Source organism: Oncorhynchus masou, unplaced genomic scaffold, assembly GCF_036934945.1.
Source record: "Oncorhynchus masou masou isolate Uvic2021 unplaced genomic scaffold, UVic_Omas_1.1 unplaced_scaffold_744, whole genome shotgun sequence".
Taxonomy (NCBI): Eukaryota; Metazoa; Chordata; class Actinopteri; order Salmoniformes; family Salmonidae; genus Oncorhynchus; species Oncorhynchus masou.
The window spans coordinates 329,830-352,143 of NW_027013898.1; the positions used below are offsets into that span (position 1 = coordinate 329,830).

General features: G+C 45.1%; 1 protein-coding gene across 1 annotated transcript in view; it reads left to right on the forward strand.

The window, feature by feature from the left end:
• LOC135537288 (Fc receptor-like protein 5) overlaps positions 1-22,314 on the forward strand; it is a 39,311-nt gene that overhangs the window by 11,721 nt on the left and 5,276 nt on the right. The window contains exons 3-8 of the mRNA XM_064963480.1: positions 10,637-10,897; positions 12,079-12,321; positions 15,598-15,873; positions 16,717-16,959; positions 20,695-20,970; positions 21,060-21,302. Of these exons, the coding sequence (XP_064819552.1) occupies positions 10,637-10,897; positions 12,079-12,321; positions 15,598-15,873; positions 16,717-16,959; positions 20,695-20,970; positions 21,060-21,302 (1,542 nt within the window). The remainder of the gene's footprint in view (positions 1-10,636; positions 10,898-12,078; positions 12,322-15,597; positions 15,874-16,716; positions 16,960-20,694; positions 20,971-21,059; positions 21,303-22,314) is intronic.

Below are 22,314 nucleotides of genomic sequence, written 5' to 3' on the forward strand. Positions count from 1 at the left end.
ACTCTGTACTGGTACCCCCTGTATATAGCCTCTACATTGACTCTGTACTGGTACCCCCTGTATATAGCCTCCACATTGACTCTGTACCGGTACCCCCTGTATGTTGCCTCCACATTGACTCTGTACCGGTACCCCCTGTATATAGCCTCCACATTGACTCTGTACTGGTACCCCCTGTATATAGCCTCCACATTGACTCTGTACCGGTACCCCCTGTATGTTGCCTCCACATTGACTCTGTACCGGTACCCCCTGTATATAGCCTCCACATTGACTCTGTACCGCCCCTGTATATAGCCTCCACATTGACTCTGTACTGGTACCCCCTGTATATAGCCTCCACATTGACTCTGTACTTGTACCCCCTGTATATAGCCTCCACATTGACTCTGTACTTGTACCCCCTGTATATAGCCTCCACATTGATTCTGTACCGGTATCCCCTGTATATAGCCTCCACATTGACTCTGTACCGGTACCCCCTGTATATAGCCTCCAGATTGACTCTGTACCGGTACCCCCTGTATATAGCCTCCACATTGACTCTGTACTGGTACCCCCTGTATATAGCCTCCACATTGACTCTGTACCGGTACCCCCTGTATGTTGCCTCCACATTGACTCTGTACCGGTACCCCCTGTATATAGCCTCCACATTGACTCTGTACTGGTACCCCCTGTATATAGCCTCCACATTGACTCTGTACTGGTACCCCCTGTATATAGCCTCCACATTGACTCTGTACCGGTACCCCCTGTATGTTGCCTCCACATTGACTCTGTACCGGTACCCCTGTATATAGCCTCCACATTTACTCTGTACTGGTACCCCTGTATATAGCCTCCACATTGACTCTGTACTGGTACCCCCTGTATATAGCCTCCACATTGATTCTGTACCGGTACCCCCTGTATATAGCCTCCACATTGACTCTGTACTGGTACCCCCTGTATATAGCCTCCACATTGACTCTGTACCGGTACCCCCTGTATGTTGCCTCCACATTGACTCTGTACCGGTACCCCCTGTATATAGCCTCCACATTGACTCTGTACTGGTACCCCCTGTATATAGCCTCCACATTGACTCTGTACCGGTACCCCCTGTATATAGCCTCCACATTGACTCTGTACCGGTACCCCCTGTATGTTGCCTCCACATTGACTCTGTACCGGTACCCCCTGTATATAGCCTCCACATTGACTCTGTACTGGTACCCCCTGTATATAGCCTCCACATTGACTCTGTACTGGTACCCCCTGTATATAGCCTCCACATTGATTCTGTACCGGTACCCCCTGTATATAGCCTCCACATTGACTCTGTACTGGTACCCCCTGTATATAGCCTCCACATTGACTCTGTACTGGTACCCCCTGTATATAGCCTCCACGTTGACTCTGTACTGGTACCCCCTGTATATAGCCTCTACATTGACTCTGTACTGGTACCCCCTGTATATAGCCTCCACATTGACTCTGTACCGGTACCCCCTGTATGTTGCCTCCACATTGACTCTGTACCGGTACCCCCTGTATATAGCCTCCACATTGACTCTGTACCGGTACCCCCTGTATATAGCCTCCACATTGATTCTGTACTGGTACCCCCTGTATATAGACTCCACATTGACTCTGTACTGGTACCCCCTGTATATAGCCTCCACGTTGACTCTGTACTGGTACCCCCTGTATATAGCCTCTACATTGACTCTGTACTGGTACCCCCTGTATATAGCCTCCACATTGACTCTGTACCGGTACCCCCTGTATGTTGCCTCCACATTGACTCTGTACCGGTACCCCCTGTATATAGCCTCCACATTGACTCTGTACTGGTACCCCCTGTATATAGCCTCCACGTTGACTCTGTACTGGTACCCCCTGTATATAGCCTCTACATTGACTCTGTACTGTTACCCCCTGTATATAGCCTCCACATTGACTCTGTACCGGTACCCCCTGTATGTTGCCTCCACATTGACTCTGTACCGGTACCCCCTGTATATAGCCTCCACATTGACTCTGTACTGGTACCCCCTGTATATAGCCTCCACATTGACTCTGTACCGGTACCCCCTGTATGTTGCCTCCACATTGACTCTGTACCGGTACCCCCTGTATATAGCCTCCACATTGACTCTGTACCGGTACCCCCTGTATATAGCCTCCACATTGACTCTGTACTGGTACCCCCTGTATATAGCCTCCACATTGACTCTGTACTTGTACCCCCTGTATATAGCCTCCACATTGACTCTGTACTTGTACCCCCTGTATATAGCCTCCACATTGATTCTGTACCGGTATCCCCTGTATATAGCCTCCACATTGACTCTGTACCGGTACCCCCTGTATATAGCCTCCACATTGACTCTGTACCGGTACCCCCTGTATATAGCCTCCACATTGACTCTGTACTGGTACCCCTGTATATAGCCTCCACATTGACTCTGTACCGGTACCCCTGTATGTTGCCTCCACATTGACTCTGTACCGGTACCCCCTGTATATAGCCTCCACATTGACTCTGTACTGGTACCCCTGTATATAGCCTCCACATTGACTCTGTACTGGTACCCCCTGTATATAGCCTCCACATTGACTCTGTACCGGTACCCCCTGTATGTTGCCTCCACATTGACTCTGTACCGGTACCCCCTGTATATAGCCTCCACATTTACTCTGTACTGGTACCCCCTGTATATAGCCTCCACATTGACTCTGTACTGGTACCCCCTGTATATAGCCTCCACATTGATTCTGTACCGGTACCCCCTGTATATAGCCTCCACATTGACTCTGTACTGGTACCCCCTGTATATAGCCTCCACATTGACTCTGTACCGGTACCCCTGTATGTTGCCTCCACATTGACTCTGTACCGGTACCCCCTGTATATAGCCTCCACATTGACTCTGTACTGGTACCCCCTGTATATAGCCTCCACATTGACTCTGTACCGGTACCCCCTGTATATAGCCTCCACATTGACTCTGTACCGGTACCCCCTGTATGTTGCCTCCACATTGACTCTGTACCGGTACCCCCTGTATATAGCCTCCACATTGACTCTGTACTGGTACCCCCTGTATATAGCCTCCACATTGACTCTGTACTGGTACCCCCTGTATATAGCCTCCACATTGATTCTGTACCGGTACCCCCTGTATATAGCCTCCACATTGACTCTGTACTGGTACCCCCTGTATATAGCCTCCACATTGACTCTGTACTGGTACCCCTGTATATAGCCTCCACGTTGACTCTGTACTGGTACCCCCTGTATATAGCCTCTACATTGACTCTGTACTGGTACCCCTGTATATAGCCTCCACATTGACTCTGTACCGGTACCCCCTGTATGTTGCCTCCACATTGACTCTGTACCGGTACCCCCTGTATATAGCCTCCACATTGACTCTGTACCGGTACCCCCTGTGTATAGCCTCCACATTGATTCTGTACTGGTACCCCCTGTATATAGACTCCACATTGACTCTGTACTGGTACCCCCTGTATATAGCCTCCACGTTGACTCTGTACTGGTACCCCCTGTATATAGCCTCTACATTGACTCTGTACTGGTACCCCCTGTATATAGCCTCCACATTGACTCTGTACCGGTACCCCCTGTATGTTGCCTCCACATTGACTCTGTACCGGTACCCCCTGTATATAGCCTCCACATTGACTCTGTACTGGTACCCCCTGTATATAGCCTCCACATTGATTCTGTACTGGTACCCCCTGTATATAGCCTCCACATTGATTCTGTACTGGTACCCCCTGTATATAGCCTCCACATAGACTTTATACAGGGTATTACGGTACAGAGTCAATGTGTTTAGTTTAGTTAGTTTTCGTAACACTGCATTATTGGTTGAGGGCTTTTAAGTTATTTGTCTAGACTATTCTCTCTGTGATGACACCTGGATGTGAGTCAGCTCGTGATTTTTACAAGACTATTCTCTCTGTGATTTTTTTATTTTATTTTTTATTTTACCTTTATTTAACTAGGCAAGTCAGTTAAGAACAAATTCTTATTTCCAATGACGGCCTACACACCTGGATGTGAGTCAGCTAGTGCTTTTACAAGACTATTCTCTATGTGATGACACCTGGATGTGAGTCAGCTAGTGCTTTTACAAGACTATTCTCTCTGTGATGACACCTGGATGTGAGTCAGTGCTTTTTACAAGACTATTCTCTCTGTGATGACACCTGGATGTGAGTCAGTGCTTTTTACAAGACTATTCTCTCTGTGATGACACCTGGATGTGAGTCAGCTAGTGCTTTTTACAAGACTATTCTCTCGGTGATGACACCTGGATGTGAGTCAGTGCTTTTTACAAGACTATTCTCTCGGTGATGACACCTGGATGTGAGTCAGTGCTTTTTACAAGACTACTCTCTCGGTGATGACACCTGGATGTGAGTCAGTGCTTTTTACAAGACTATTCTCTCTGTGATGACACCTGGATGTGAGTCAGTGCTTTTTACAAGACTATTCTCTCTGTGATGACACCTGGATGTGAGTCAGCTAGTGCTTTTTACAAGACTATTCTCTCGGTGATGACACCTGGATGTGAGTCAGTGCTTTTTACAAGACTACTCTCTCGGTGATGACACCTGGATGTGAGTCAGTGCTTTTTACAAGACTATTCTCTCTGTGATGACACCTGGATGTGAGTCAGCTAGTGCTTTTTACAAGACTATTCTCTCGGTGATGACACCTGGATGTGAGTCAGTGCTTTTTACAAGACTATTCTCTCTGTGATGACACCTGGATGTGAGTCAGCTTTTAGACTATTCTCTCTGTGATGACACCTGGATGTGAGTCAGTGCTTTTTACAAGACTATTCTCTCTGTGATGACACCTGGATGTGAGTCAGCTAGTGCTTTTTACAAGACTATTCTCTCGGTGATGACACCTGGATGTGAGTCAGTGCTTTTTACAAGACTATTCTCTCTGTGATGACACCTGGATGTGAGTCAGCTTTTAGACTATTCTCTCTGTGATGACACCTGGATGTGAGTCAGTGCTTTTTACAAGACTATTCTCTCGGTGATGACACCTGGATGTGAGTCAGCTAGTGCTTTTTACAAGACTATTCTCTCGGTGATGACACCTGGATGTGAGTCCGTGCTTTTTACAAGACTACTCTCTCGGTGATGACACCTGGATGTGAGTCAGCTAGTGCTTTTACAAGACTATTCTCTCTGTGATGACACCTGGATGTGAGTCAGTGCTTTTTACAAGACTATTCTCTCTGTGATGACACCTGGATGTGAGTCAGTGCTTTTTACAAGACTATTCTCTCTGTGATGACACCTGGATGTGAGTCAGCTAGTGCTTTTTACAAGACTATTCTCTCGGTGATGACACCTGGATGTGAGTCAGTGCTTTTTACAAGACTACTCTCTCGGTGATGACACCTGGATGTGAGTCAGCTTTTAGACTATTCTCTCTGTGATGACACCTGGATGTGAGTCAGTGCTTTTTACAAGACTATTCTCTCTGTGATGACACCTGGATGTGAGTCAGCTAGTGCTTTTTACAAGACTATTCTCTCGGTGATGACACCTGGATGTGAGTCAGTGCTTTTTACAAGACTATTCTCTCTGTGATGACACCTGGATGTGAGTCAGCTTTTAGACTATTCTCTCTGTGATGACACCTGGATGTGAGTCAGCTAGTGCTTTTTACAAGACTATTCTCTCGGTGATGACACCTGGATGTGAGTCAGTGCTTTTTACAAGACTATTCTCTCGGTGATGACACCTGGATGTGAGTCAGCTAGTGCTTTTTACAAGACTACTCTCTCTGTGATGACACCTGGATGTGAGTCAGTGCTTTTTACAAGACTACTCTCTCGGTGATGACACCTGGATGTGAGTCAGTGCTTTTTACAAGACTACTCTCTCGGTGATGACACCTGGATGTGAGTCAGTGCTTTTTACAAGACTACTCTCTCGGTGATGACACCTGGATGTGAGTCAGTGCTTTTTACAAGACTACTCTCTCGGTGATGACACCTGGATGTGAGTCAGCTAGTGCTTTTTACAAGACTATTCTCTCTGTGATGACACCTGGATGTGAGTCAATGCTTTTTACAAGACTATTCTCTCTGTGATGTCACCTGGATGTGAGTCAGTGCTTTTTACAAGACTACTCTCTCGGTGATGACACCTGGATGTGAGTCAGCTACTGCTTTTACAAGACTATTCTCTCTGTGATGACACCTGGATGTGAGTCAGTGCTTTTTACAAGACTATTCTCTCGGTGATGACACCTGGATGTGAGTCAGTGCTTTTTACAAGACTATTCTCTCTGTGATGACACCTGGATGTGAGTCAGCTAGTGCTTTTACAAGACTATTCTCTCTGTGATGACACCTGGATGTGAGTCAGTGCTTTTTACAAGACTATTCTCTCTGTGATGACACCTGGATGTGAGTCCGTGCTTTTTACAAGACTACTCTCTCGGTGATGACACCTGGATGTGAGTCAGCTAGTGCTTTTACAAGACTATTCTCTCTGTGATGACACCTGGATGTGAGTCAGTGCTTTTTACAAGACTATTCTCTCTGTGATGACACCTGGATGTGAGTCAGTGCTTTTTACAAGACTATTCTCTCTGTGATGACACCTGGATGTGAGTCAGCTAGTGATTTTTACAAGACTATTCTCTCGGTGATGACACCTGGATGTGAGTCAGTGCTTTTTACAAGACTACTCTCTCGGTGATGACACCTGGATGTGAGTCAGTGCTTTTTACAAGACTATTCTCTCTGTGATGACACCTGGATGTGAGTCAGCTAGTGCTTTTTACAAGACTATTCTCTCTGTGATGACACCTGGATGTGAGTCAATGCTTTTTACAAGACTATTCTCTCTGTGATGACACCTGGATGTGAGTCAGTGCTTTTTACAAGACTACTCTCTCTGTGATGACACCTGGATGTGAGTCAGTGCTTTTTACAAGACTACTCTCTCTGTGATGACACCTGGATGTGAGTCAGTGCTTTTTACAAGACTATTCTCTCTGTGATGACATCTGGATGTGAGTCAGTGCTTTTTACAAGACTATTCTCTCTGTGATGACACCTGGATGTGAGTCAGTGCTTTTTACAAGACTACTCTCTCGGTGATGACACCTGGATGTGAGTCAGCTAGTGCTTTTACAAGACTATTCTCTCTGTGATGACACCTGGATGTGAGTCAGTGCTTTTTACAAGACTATTCTCTCTGTGATGACACCTGGATGTGAGTCAGTGCTTTTTACAAGACTATTCTCTCTGTGATGACACCTGGATGTGAGTCAGCTAGTGCTTTTTACAAGACTACTCTCTCGGTGATGACACCTGGATGTGAGTCAGTGCTTTTTACAAGACTATTCTCTCTGTGATGACACCTGGATGTGAGTCAGCTAGTGCTTTTTACAAGACTATTCTCTCGGTGATGACACCTGGATGTGAGTCAGTGCTTTTTACAAGACTATTCTCTCTGTGATGACACCTGGATGTGAGTCAGCTTTTAGACTATTCTCTCTGTGATGACACCTGGATGTGAGTCAGTGCTTTTTACAAGACTATTCTCTCGGTGATGACACCTGGATGTGAGTCAGCTAGTGCTTTTTACAAGACTACTCTCTCTGTGATGACACCTGGATGTGAGTCAGCTAGTGCTTTTTACAAGACTACTCTCTCTGTGATGACACCTGGATGTGAGTCAGCTAGTGCTTTTTACAAGACTATTCTCTCTGTGATGACACCTGGATGTGAGTCAATGCTTTTTACAAGACTATTCTCTCTGTGATGACACCTGGATGTGAGTCAATGCTTTTTACAAGACTACTCTCTCTGTGATGACACCTGGATGTGAGTCAGCTAGTGCTTTTTACAAGACTGTTCTCTCTGTGATGACACCTGGATGTGAGTCAGTGCTTTTTACAAGACTACTCTCTCTGTGATGACACCTGGATGTGAGTCAGTGCTTTTTACAAGACTATTCTCTCTGTGATGACACCTGGATGTGAGTCAGTGCTTTTTACAAGACTATTCTCTCTGTGATGACACCTGGATGTGAGTCAGTGCTTTTTACAAGACTACTCTCTCTGTGATGACATCTGGATGTGAGTCAGTGCTTTTTACAAGACTACTCTCTCTGTGATGACACCTGGATGTGAGTCAGTGGTTTTTACAAGACTACTCTCTCTGTGATGACATCTGGATGTGAGTCAGTGCTTTTTACAAGACTACTCTCTCTGTGATGACACCTGCCTGCAGTCTCAGTCAGCCTCTTCAACAGCCAACAGTTTGAATGACTGAGTCAATGATTTGGTTTAGTTGGAAAGACTACTGTGTAGCAGATGTGATTTGTTGAAACACGCCCACGTGATGACAAGGAACCTGGTCTGAGACATGAAGACTTGTGTTGGGTACACGAGGCTTAAGCTCAGCGGGCTAAAACAGTCATTTGCAGAGATCTGGGTTCAAACCAAGGTCCCATATTGAATCTGGTGTAGACTGGTAGAACTAATTAAAGGGTTTCATATTGAATCTGGTGTAGACTGGTAGAACTAATTAAAGGGTTTCATATTGAATCTGGTGTAGACTGGTAGAACTAATTAAAGGGTTTCATATTGAATCTGGTGTAGACTGGTAGAACTAATTAAAGGGTCCCATATTGAATCTGGTGTAGACTGGTAGAACTAATTAAAGGGTCCCATATTGAATCTGGTGTAGACTGGTAGAACACATTAAAGGGTTTCATATTGAATCTGGTGTAGACTGGTAGAACTAATCAAAATGGTTTCATATTGAATCTGGTGTAGACTGGTAGAACACATTAAAGGTTTTCATATTGAATCTGGTGTAGACTGGTAGAACTAATTAAAGGGTTTCATATTGAATCTGGTGTAGACTGGTAGAACTAATCAAAGGTTTTCATATTGAATCTGGTGTAGACTGGTAGAACTAATCAAAGGTTTTCATATTGAATCTGGTGTAGACTGGTAGAACACATCAAAGGGTCCCTTATTGAATCTGGTGTAGACTGGTAGAACTAATCAAAGGTTTTCATATTGAATCTGGTGTAGACTGGTAGAACACATTAAAGGGTTTCATATTGAATCTGGTGTAGACTGGTAGAACTAATCAAATGGTTTCATATTGAATCTGGTGTAGACTGGTAGAACACATCAAAGGGTTTCATATTGAATCTGGTGTAGACTGGTAGAACACATCAAAGGGTTTCATATTGAATCTGGTGTAGACTGGTAGAACACATCAAAGGGTTTCATATTGAATCTGGTGTAGACTGGTAGAACACATCAAAGGGTCCCTTATTGAATCTGGTGTAGACTGGTAGAACACATCAAATGGTCCCTTATTGAATCTGGTGTAGACTGGTAGAACACATCAAATGGTCCCTTATTGAATCTGGTGTAGACTGGTAGAACACATCAAATGGTTTCATATTGAATCTGGTGTAGACTGGTAGAACTAATCAAAGAATTACTTAGATGTGAGATTGACACAGCTATCAGACTGACCCTTCCTCTCTCTCTCTCTCTCTGTCTCCCCTTCCTCTCTCTCTCTCTGTCTCCCTGTGTCTCTGTCTCCCCTTCCTCTATCTCTCTCTGTCTCCCTGTGTCTCTGTCTCCCCTTCCTCTCTCTCTCTCTGTCTCCCTGTGTCTCCCCTTCCTCTCTCTCTCTCTGTCTCCCTGTGTCTCTGTCTCCCCTTCCTCTGACTCTCTCTGTCTCCCTGTGTCTCTGTCTCCCCTTCCTCTCTCTCTCTCTGTCTCCCTGTGTCTCTGTCTCCCCTTCCTCTGACTCTCTCTGTCTCCCTGTGTCTCTGTCTCCCCTTCCTCTCTCTCTCTGTCTCCCTGTGTCTCTGTCTCCCCTTCCTCTATCTCTCTCTGTCTCCCTGTGTCTCTGTCTCCCCTTCCTCTATCTCTCTCTGTCTCCCCTTCCTCTATCTCTCTCTATCTCCCTGTGTCTCTGTCTCCCCTTCCTCTCTCTCTCTCTCTGTCTCCCTGTGTCTCTGTCTCCCCTTCCTCTATCTCTCTCTGTCTCCCTGTGTCTCTGTCTCCCCCTCCTCTGTCTTTCTGTCTCCCTGTGTCTCTGTCTCCCCTTCCTCTATCTCTCTCTGTCTCCCTGTGTCTCTGTCTCCCCTTCCTCTGACTCTCTCTGTCTCCCTGTGTCTCTGTCTCCCCTTCCTCTATCTCTCTCTGTCTCCCTGTGTCTCTGTCTCCCCTTCCTCTATCTCTCTCTGTCTCCCTGTGTCTCTGTCTCCCATTCCTCTATCTCTCTCTGTCTCCCCCTCCTCTCTCTTTCTGTCTCTCTGTGTCCCACTCCTCTCTGTCTCCCCTTCCTCTGTCTCTCTCTGTCTCCCCTTCCTCTATCTCTCTCTGTCTCCCTGTGTCTCTGTCTCCCCTTCCTCTATCTCTCTCTGTCTCCCTGTGTCTCTGTCTCCCCTTCCTCTATCTCTCTCTGTCTCGCTGTGTCTCTGTCTCCCCCTCCTCTGTCTTTCTGTCTCCCCTTCCTCTATCTCTCTCTGTCTCCCTGTGTCTCTGTCTCCCCCTCCTCTGACTTTCTGTCTCTCTGTGTCCCCCTCTCTCTTCCTACAGTCTCTCTGAGTGTCCGTCCCAACAGATCTCAGTTCTTTAAATATGAGTCTTTAATTGTGAGCTGTGAAGTTCAGGGGAGCTCTGCTGGATGGACACTGAAGAGATACACATCGACTGGGAAGCTTTCAGCTTGTGGAACCGACTGGGGAAAACAACAAGGCTTTTCATGCATTGTGTCACTAATACTATCAGACAGTGGGGTGTACTGGTGTGAGGCTGGGTCTGGAGAACACAGCACTGCTGTCAACATCAAAGTACATGGTATGTCCACAAATCTACTAATATTATAGTGTTTAGTCTGGTTTCAGAGAGCTGATGTTATGTTTATATATGATGTTATATATTATATACAGCTGGGGCTGTGATCTTGGAGAGACCTGTTTATATATGATGTTTATATATAATATACAGCTGGAGCTGTGATCTTGGAGAGCCCTGTTTATATATGATGTTTATATATTATATACAGCTAGAGCTGTGATCCTGGAGAGCCCTGTTTATATATGATGTTTATATATTATATACAGCTGGAGCTGTGATCTTGGAGAGACCTGTTTATATATGATGTTTATATATTATATACAGCTGGGGCTGTGATCCTGGAGAGACCTGTTTATATATGATGTTTATGTATTATATACAGCTGGGGCTGTGATCTTGGAGAGGCCTGTTTATATATGATGTTTATATATTATATACAGTTGGAGCTGTGATCCTGGAGACACCTGTTTATATATGATGTGTATATATTGTATACAGCTGGGGCTGTGATCCTGGAGAGACCTGTTTATATATTATATACAGCTGGAGCTGTGATCCTGGAGAGCCCTGTTTATATATGATGTTTATATATTATATACAGCTGGAGCTGTGATCCTGGAGAGACCTGTTTATATATGATGTTTATATATTATATACAGCTGGAGCTGTGATCCTGGAGAGACCTGTTTATATATGATGTTTATATATTATATACAGCTGGAGCTGTGATCCTGGAGAGCCCTGTTTATATATGATGTTTATATATTGTATACAGCTGGGGCTGTGATCCTGGAGAGCCCTGTTTATATATGATGTTTATATATTATATACAGCTGGAGCTGTGATCCTGGAGAGACCTGTTTATATATGATGTTTATATATTATATACAGCTGGAGCTGTGATCCTGGAGAGCCCTGTTTATATATGATGTTTATATATTATATACAGCTGGGGCTGTGATCCTGGAGAGCCCTGTTTATATATGATGTTTATATATTATATACAGCTGGTGCTGTGATCCTGGAGAGCCCTGTTTATATATGATGTTTATATATTATATACAGCTGGAGCTGTGATCCTGGAGAGCCCTGTTTATATATGATGTTTATATATTATATACAGTTGGAGCTGTGATCCTGGAGAGCCCTGTTTATATATGATGTTTATATATTATATACAGTTGGTGCTGTGATCCTGGAGAGCCCTGCCCTTCCTGTGACTGAGGGAGATTCTGTGACTCTGCGCTGCAGATATCAGGTAACTCCCTCTGACCTCACAGCCGATTTCTACAAAGATGGATCCCTCATCAGGACCGAGACTACAGGAGAGATGACCATCCCTGCAGTATCCAGGTCAGATGAAGGACTCTACAAGTGTTCCAACTCTGAAGGAGAATCACCAGAGAGACGGATGACTCTGACAGGTGAGGAAATAAATGTATTTTTCACATTCAGAATAGTTCTATTTTGTTTTAAGAAATGCGCATTTTAAGCCATTCAGAAATACAGTGCTGTCTTTCTGTCTGGCTGTCAAACCTTTCAGGTGTTCTGCCACTGTGTACTCAGTGTTTAGGGCCAAATAGCATTATAGTTTGTCCTGTATTGTTGTTAATTTTTTCCAATGTGTCATGTAATTCTCTTTTTGTTTTCTCATGATTTGATTGGGTCTAATTGTGCTGCTGTCCTGGGTCTCTGTGGGGTGTGATTGTGTTTGTGAACAGAGCCCCAGGACCAGCTTGCTTAGGGGACTCTTCTCTAGCTTCATCTCTCTGTGGGTGATGGCTTTGTTATGGAAGGTTTGGGAATCGCTTCCTTTTAGGTGGTTGTAGAATTTAACGGCTCTTTTCTGGATTTTGATAATTAGTGGGTATCGGCCTAATTCTGCTCTGCATGCATTATTTGGTGTTCTACGTTGTACACTGAGGATATTTTTGCAGAATTCTGCATGCAGAGTCTCAAATTTGGTATTTGTCCCATTTTGTGAAGTCTTGGTTGGTGAGCGGACCCCAGACCTCACAACCATAAAGGGCAATGGGTTCTATAACTGATTCAAGTATTTTTAGCCAGATCCTAATTGGGATGTAAAATGTTATGTTCCTGTTGATGGCATAGAATGCCCTTCTTGCCTTGCGTCTTAGATCGTTCACAGCTTTGTGGAAGTTACCTGTGCCGCTGATGTTCAGGCCAAGGTATGTATAGTTTTTTGTGTGCTCCAGGGCAACGGTGTCTAGATGGAATTTGTATTTGTGGACCTGGTGACTGGACCTGTTTTTTTAAACACAATTATTTTGGTCTTACTGAGATTTACTGTCAGGGCCCAGGTCTGACAGAATCTGTGCAGAATATCTAGGTGCTGCTGTAGGCCCTCCTTGGTTGGTGACAGAAGCACCAGATCATCAGCAAACAGTAGACATTTGACTTCAGATTCTAGCAGGGTGAGGCCGGGTGCTGCAGACTTTTCTAGTGCCCGCGCCAATTCGTTGATATATATGTTGAAGAGGGTGTGGCTTAAGCTGCATCCCTGTCTCACCCCACGGCCCTGTGGGAAGAAATGTGTGTGTTTTTTGCCTATTTTAACTGCACACTTGTTGTTTGTGTACATGGATTTTATAATGTCGTATGTTTTTCCCCCAACACCACTTTCCATCAATTTGTATAGCAGACCCTTATGCCAAAATCAGTCAAAAGATTTTTTTAAGTCAACAAAGCATGAGAAGACTTTGCCTTTGTTTTGGTTTGTTTATTTGTCAGTTAGGGTGTGCAGGGTGAATATGTGGTCTGTCATAAGGTATTTTGGTAAAAAGTACATTTGACATTTGCTCAGTACATTGTTTTCACTGAGGAAATGTACAAATCTGCTGTTAATGTGTCATGCCCTGACCTTAGAGATCCTTTTTATTTCTCTATTTGGTTAGGTCAGGGTGTGATTTGGGTGGGCATTCTAGTTTTTTCTATTTCTTTGTTTGGCCTGGTATGGTTCCCAATCATAGGCAGCTGTTTAATGTTGTTTCTGATTGGGGATCATACTTAGGCAGCCTTTTTCCCACCTTAGTTTGTGGGATCTTGTTTTTGTATAGTTGCCTTGTGCACTGCAATACTGTGCGTTTGTAATATTCTTTGTTGTTTTTGTTGTAAGTTTCACGATAAAATATAATGTGGAACTCTACGCATGCTGCACCTTGGTCCAATCATTTCAACGAACGTGACAGAAGATCCCGCCACCAAAGGACCAAGCTGCATGGCCAGGAGGAGCAGGGATCCTGGACCCGGGAGAAAAGGGTGTGGAGGACATCATGGACAATGGGAAGAGGTAATGGCAGGGGACAAGACCCTGCCATGGAAGCAGGTGGAGGCAGCGAAGGACGGTAAACTACGACTCCGGGGTTCGCAACCACGACGCAAGCACGAGAGGCAGCCCCAAAAATGTATTGGGGAGGGTGGCACACGGGGTGGTCGGTGGAGTCAAGGAGTGAACCAGAGCCAGTCTGGGAGAGGAAGGTGAACTTGGAGGGGAGTGAAGGGACTCAGAGACAGTTAATGAGTTGATTGGGAAATTGGAGGAGAGCGTGTCCTTAGTGTAATGCCACCTGAGTCAGCTCTCCGTACTCGTCCTGAGGAACCGTCTGGTGAAGGCTGTGCCCGGCCCCACGGACCAGGTCTCCAGGACGTCTCCCCAGCCCTGCACATTCTGTGCCAGCTCTCCGCACTCGCTTTGAGGAGCGTGTTATCGTTACGGTACAATGTGCGCCGGTTCTACGCACCGTGTCTCCAGTGCGCCTCCACAGCCCAGTATGTCCTGTGCCTGCCCCCGCACTTGCCATGCAAAGGTTGTCATCTGTCCAGGACATGTTGTGCCAGCTCTACACTCCAGGCTTCCTGTGCGTCTCCCCAGCCTGGTACGTCCTATGACTGCTCCACGCACAAAGCTTCCAATGATGATCCATGGCCAGAATCCTCCAGTGATGATCTATGGCCCGAAGCATCCAGTGATGATCCATGGCCCGTTGCCTCCAGTGATGATCTATGGCCCGAAGCATCCAGTGATGATCCATGGCCCGTTGCCTCCAGTGATGATCTATGGCCCGAAGCCTCCAGTGATGATCCATGGCTCGTTGCCCCCAGTGATGATCGGCAGTCCGGAGCTTCCGGCAAAGATCCACCAAAGTTGGCGCAGCCATGTGCGGAGCGGGGTCTGTGTCCCGCACTGGAGCCGCCACTGAGGGTAGATGACCACCCAGACCCTCCCCTAAAGGTTCAGGTTTGCGGCCGGGAGTCTGTCCTTTGGGAGGTGGTACTGTCACGCCCTGACCTTAGAGATCCTTTTTATTCTCTATTTTGTTAGATCGGGGTGTGACAAGGGTGACAATCTATGTTTCTATTTCTTTGTTGGCCTAGTATAGTTCCCAATCAGAGGCAGCTGTTTATCGTTGTCTCTGATTGGGGATCTTATTTAGGCAGCCCTTTTTCCCACCTTAGGTTGTGGGATCTTGATTTTGTTAGTTACTGTGTAGCCTTCAGAACTTTTTGTTTGTTTTTGTATATTGTTGTTTATTGGTGTTCATTTTTAAATAAACAAAGATGTTCACCTACCACGCTGCACCTTGGTCCAATCCTTCTCTAAACGAACGTGACATAATGATAATGCAGAGGATTTCCCCAAGGTTGCTGTTGACGCATCTCTCTCTGTCTCTCTCTCTCAGTTCTCTCTCCTCCAGTCTCTCTGAGTGTCCGTCCCAACCGATCTCAGTTCTTTGAATATGAGTCTTTAATTGTGAGCTGTGAAGTTCAAGGGAGCTCTGCTGGATGGACACTGAAGAGATACATATCAACTGGGAAGCTTTCAGCTTGTGGAACCGACTGGGGAAAACAACAAGGCTTTTCATGCATTGTGTCACTAATACTATCAGACAGTGGGGTGTACTGGTGTGAGGCTGGGTCTGGAGAACACAGCACTGCTGTCAACATCACAGTACACGGTATGTCCACAAATCTACTAATATTATACAGCTGGGTCTGTGATCCAGGAGAGACCTGTTTATATATGATGATTATATATTAAATACAGCTGGGGCTGTGATCTTGGAAAGGCCTGTTTATATGTGATGATTATATATTAAATACAGCTGGGGCTGTGATCCTGGAGAGACCTGTTTATATATGATGTTTATATATTATATACAGCTGGAGCTGTGATCCTGGAGAGACCTGTTTATATATGATGTTTATATATTATATACAGCTGGGGCTGTGATCTTGGAGAGGCCTGTTTATATATGATGTTTAAATATTATATACAGCTGGAGCTGTGATCCTGGAGAGACCTGTTTATATATGATGTTTATATATTATATACAGCTGGGAATGTGATCCTGGAGAGCCCTGTTTATATATGATGTTTATATATTATATACAGCTGGGAATGTGATCCTGGAGAGCCCTGTTTATATATGATGTTTATATATTATATACAGCTGGGGCTGTGATCCTGGAGAGACCTGTTTATATATGATGTTTATATATTATATACAGCTGGGGCTGTGATCCTGGAGAGACCTGTTTATATATGATGTTTATATATTATATACAGCTGGAGCTGTGATCCTGGAGAGCCCTGTTTATATATGATGTTTATATATTATATACAGCTGGAGCTGTGATCCTGGAGAGCCCTGTTTATATATGATGTTTATATATTATATACAGCTGGAGCTGTGATCCTGGAGAGACCTGTTTATATATGATGTTTATATATTATATACAGCTGGAGCTGTGATCCTGGAGAGCCCTGTTTATATATGATGTTTATATATTATATACAGCTGGGGCTGTGATCCTGGAGAGCCCTGCCCTTCCTGTGACTGAGGGAGATTATGTGACTCTGCGCTGCAGATATCAGGGAACTCCCTCTGACCTCACAGCCGATTTCTACAAAGATGGATCCCTCGTCAGGACCGAGACTACGGGAGAGATGACCATCCCTGCAGTATCCAGGTCAGATGAAGGACTCTACAAGTGTTCCAACTCTGAAGGAGAATCACCAGAGAGACGGATGACTCTGACAGGTGAGGAAATAAATGTATTTTTCACATTCAGAATAGTTCTATTTTGTTTTAAGAAATGCACATTTTAAGCCATTCAGAAATACAGTGCTGTCTTTCTGTCTGGCTGTCAAACTTTTCAGGTGTTCTGCCACTGTGTACTCAGTGTTTAGGGCCAAATAGCATTATAGTTTGTCCTGTATTGTTGTTAATTTTTTCCAATGTGTCAAGTAATTATCTTTTTGTTTTCTCATGATTTGATTGGGTCTAATTGTGCTGCTGTCCTGGGGCTCTGTGGGGTGTGATTGTGTTTGTGAACAGAGCCCCAGGACCAGCTTGCTTAGGGGACTCTTCTCCAGCTTCATCTCTCTGTGGGTGATGGCTTTGTTATGGAAGGTTTGGGAATCGCTTCCTTTTAGTTGGTTGTAGAATTTAACGGCTCTTTTCTGGATTTTGATAATTAGTGGGTATCGGCCTAATTCTGCTCTGCATGCATTATTTGGTGTTCTACGTTGTACACTGAGGATATTTTTGCAGAATTCTGCATGCAGAGTCTCAAATTTGGTATTTGTCCCATTTTGTGAAGTCTTGGTTGGTGAGCGGACCCCAGACCTCACAACCATAAAGGGCAATGGGTTCTATAAATGATTCAAGTATTTTTAGCCAGATCCTAATTGGGATGTAAAATGTTATGTTCCTGTTGATGGCATAGAATGCCCTTCTTGCCTTGCGTCTCAGATCGTTCACAGCTTTGTGGAAGTTACCTGTGCCGCTGATGTTCAGGCCAAGGTATGTATAGTTTTTTGTGTGCTCCAGGGCAACAGTGTCTAGATGGAATTTGTATTTGTGGTCCTGGTGACTGGACCTGTTTTTTTAAACACAATTATTTTGGTCTTACTGAGATTTACTGTCAGGGCCCAGGTCTGACAGAATCTGTGCAGAATATCTAGGTGCTGCTGTAGGCCCTCCTTGGTTGGTGACAGAAGCACCAGATCATCAGCAAACAGTAGACATTTGACTTCAGATTCTAGCAGGGTGAGGCCGGGTGCTGCAGACTTTTCTAGTGCCCGCGCCAATTCGTTGATATATATGTTGAAGAGGGTGTGGCTTAAGCTGCATCCCTGTCTCACCCCACGGCCCTGTGGGAAGAAATGTGTGTGTTTTTTGCCTATTTTAACTGCACACTTGTTGTTTGTGTACATGGATTTTATAATGTTGTATGTTTTTCCCCCAACACCACTTTCCATCAATTTGTATAGCAGACCCTTATGCCAAATTCAGTCAAAAGATTTTTTTAAGTCAACAAAGCATGAGAAGACTTTGCCTTTGTTTTGGTTTGTTTATTTGTCAGTTAGGGTGTGCAGGGTGAATATGTGGTCTGTCATAAGGTATTTTGGTAAAAAGTACATTTGACATTTGCTCAGTACATTGTTTTCACTGAGGAAATGTACAAATCTGCTGTTAATGTGTCATGCCCTGACCTTAGAGATCCTTTTTATTTCTCTATTTGGTTAGGTCAGGGTGTGATTTGGGTGGGCATTCTAGTTTTTTCTATTTCTTTGTTTGGCCTGATATGGTTCCCAATCATAGGCAGCTGTTTAATGTTGTTTCTGATTGGGGATCATACTTAGGCAGCCTTTTTCCCACCTTAGTTTGTGGGATCTTGTTTTTGTATAGTTGCCTTGTGCACTGCAATACTGTGCGTTTGTAATATTCTTTGTTGTTTTTGTTGTAAGTTTCACGATAAAATATAATGTGGAACTCTACGCATGCTGCACCTTGGTCCAATCATTTCAACGAACGTGACAGAAGATCCCGCCACCAAAGGACCAAGCTGCATGGCCAGGAGGAGCAGGGATCCTGGACCCGGGAGAAAAGGGTGTGGAGGACATCATGGACAATGGGAAGAGGTAATGGCAGGGGACAAGACCCTGCCATGGAAGCAGGTGGAGGCAGCGAAGGACGGTAAACTACGACTCCGGGGTTCGCAACCACGACGCAAGCACGAGAGGCAGCCCCAAAAATGTATTGGGGAGGGTGGCACACGGGGTGGTCGGTGGAGTCAAGGAGTGAACCAGAGCCAGTCTGGGAGAGGAAGGTGAACTTGGAGGGGAGTGAAGGGACTCAGAGACAGTTAATGAGTTGATTGGGAAATTGGAGGAGAGCGTGTCCTTAGTGTAATGCCACCTGAGTCAGCTCTCCGTACTCGTCCTGAGGAACCGTCTGGTGAAGGCTGTGCCCGGCCCCACGGACCAGGTCTCCAGGACGTCTCCCCAGCCCTGCACATTCTGTGCCAGCTCTCCGCACTCGCTTTGAGGAGCGTGTTATCGTTCCGGTACAATGTGTGCCGGTTCTACGCACCGTGTCTCCAGTGCGCCTCCACAGCCCAGTATGTCCTGTGCCTGCCCCCACACTTGCCATGCAAAGGTTGTCATCTGTCCAGGACATGTTGTGCCAGCTCTACACTCCAGGCTTCCTGTGCGTCTCCCCAGCCTGGTACGTCCTATGACTGCTCCACGCACAAAGCTTCCAATGATGATCCATGGCCAGAATCCTCCAGTGATGATCTATGGCCCGAAGCATCCAGTGATGATCCATGGCCCGTTGCCTCCAGTGATGATCTATGGCCCGAAGCATCCAGTGATGATCCATGGCCCGTTGCCTCCAGTGATGATCTATGGCCCGAAGCCTCCAGTGATGATCCATGGCCCGAAGCCTCCAGTGATGATCGGCAGTCCAGAGCCTCCAGTGATGATCCATGGCTCGTTGCCTCCAGTGATGATCTATGGCCCGAAGCCTCCAGTGATGATCCATGGCCCGAAGCCTCCAGTGATGATCGGCAGTCCAGAGCCTCCGGTGATGATCCATGGCTCGTTGCCTCCAGTGATGATCTATGGCCCGAAGCCTCCAGTGATGATCCATGGCCTGAAGCCTCCAGTGATGATCGGCAGTCCAGAGCCTCCAGTGATGATCCATGGCTCGTTGCCTCCAGTGATGATCTACGGCCCGAAGCATCCAGTGATGATCCATGGCCTGAAGCCTCCAGTGATGATCGGCAGTCCAGAGCCTCCAGTGATGATCCATGGCTCGTTGCCTCCAGTGTTGATCGGCAGTCCAGAGCCTCCAGTGATGATCCATGGCTCGTTGTCCCCAGTGATGATCGGCAGTCCAGAGCCTAAAGTGACGGTCGGCAGTCTGGAGCTTCCGGCAAAGATCCACCAAAGTTGGCGCAGCCATGTGCGGAGCGGGGTCTGTGTCCCGCACTGGAGCCGCCACTGAGGGTAGATGACCACCCAGACCCTCCCCTAAAGGTTCAGGTTTGCGGCCGGGAGTCTGTCCTTTGGGAGGTGGTACTGTCACGCCCTGACCTTAGAGATCCTTTTTATTCTCTATTTTGTTAGATCGGGGTGTGACAAGGGTGACAATCTATGTTTCTATTTCTTTGTTGGCCTAGTATAGTTCCCAATCAGAGGCAGCTGTTTATCGTTGTCTCTGATTGGGGATCTTATTTAGGCAGCCCTTTTTCCCACCTTAGGTTGTGGGATCTTGATTTTGTTAGTTACTGTGTAGCCTTCAGAACTTTCCGTTTGTTTTTGTATATTGTTGTTTATTGGTGTTCATTTTTAAATAAACAAAGATGTTCACCTACCACGCTGCACCTTGGTCCAATCCTTCTCTAAACGAACGTGACATAATGATAATGTAGAGGATTTCCCCAAGGTTGCTGCTGACGCATCTCTCTCTGTCTCTCTCTCTCAGTTCTCTCTCCTCCAGTCTCTCTGAGTGTCCGTCCCAACCGATCTCAGTTCTTTGAATATGAGTCTTTAATTGTGAGCTGTGAAGTTCAAGGGAGCTCTGCTGGATGGACACTGAAGAGATACACATCGACTGGGAAGCTTTCAGCTTGTGGAACCGACTGGGGAAAACAACAAGGTTTTTCATGCATTGTGTCACTAATACCATCAGACAGTGGGGTGTACTGGTGTGAGGCTGGGTCTGGAGAACACAGCACTGCTGTCAACATCACAGTACACGGTATGTCCACAAATCTACTAATATTATACAGCTGGGTCTGTGATCCAGGGGAGACCTGTTTATATATGATGTTTATATATTATATACAGCTGGGGCTGTGATCCTGGAGAGCCCTGCCCTTCCTGTGACTGAGGGAGATTCTGTGACTATGCGCTGCAGATATCAGGGAACTCCCTCTGACCTCACAGCCGATTTCTACAAAGATGGATCCCTCATCAGGACTGAGACCACAGGAGAGATGACCATCCCTGCAGTATCCAGGTCAGATGAAGGACTCTACAAGTGTTCCAACTCTAAAGGAGAATCACCAGAGAGATGGATGACTCTGACAGGTGTGAATTAAATCCCTCTTTGTACCATTAAGTTGATACCTACGGTAAATACATCCATTAAACCTACGGTAAATACATCCATTAAGTTGAAACCTACGGTAAATACATCCATTAAGTTGAAACCTACGGTAAATACATCCATTAAGTTGAAACCTACGGTAAATACATCCATTAAACCTACGGTAAATACATCCATTAAACCTACGGTAAACACATCCATTAAACCTACAGTAAATACATCCATTAAACCTACGGTAAATACTTCCATTAAACCTACGGTAAATACATCCATTAAACCTACGGTAAATACATCCATTAAGTTGAAACCTACGGTAAATACATCCATTAAACCTATGGTAAATACATCCATTAAACCTACGGTAAATACATCCATTAAGTTGATACCTACGGTAAATACATCCATTAAACCTACGGTAAATACATCCATTAAGTTGAAACCTACGGTAAATACATCCATTAAACCTACGGTAAATACATCCATTAAGTTGAAACCTACGGTAAATACATACATTAAACCTACGGTAAATACATCCATTAAGTTGAAACCTACGGTAAATACATCCATTAAACCTACGGTAAATACATCCATTAAGTTGAAACCTACGGTAAATACATACATTAAACCTACGGTAAATACATCCATTAAGTTGAAACCTACGGTAAATACATCCATTAAACCTACGGTAAATACATCCATTAAACCTACGGTAAATACATCCATTAAGTTGAAACCTACGGTAAATACATCCATTAAACCTACGGTAAATACATCCATTAAACCTACGGTAAATACATCCATTAAGTTGAAACCTACGGTAAATACATCCATTCAACCTACGGTAAATACATCCATTAAACCTACGGTAAATACATCCATTAAACCTACGGTAAATACATCCATTAAACCTACGGTAAATACATCCATTAAACCTACGTTAAATACATCCATTAAACCTACGGTAAATACATCCATTAAACCTACGGTAAATAC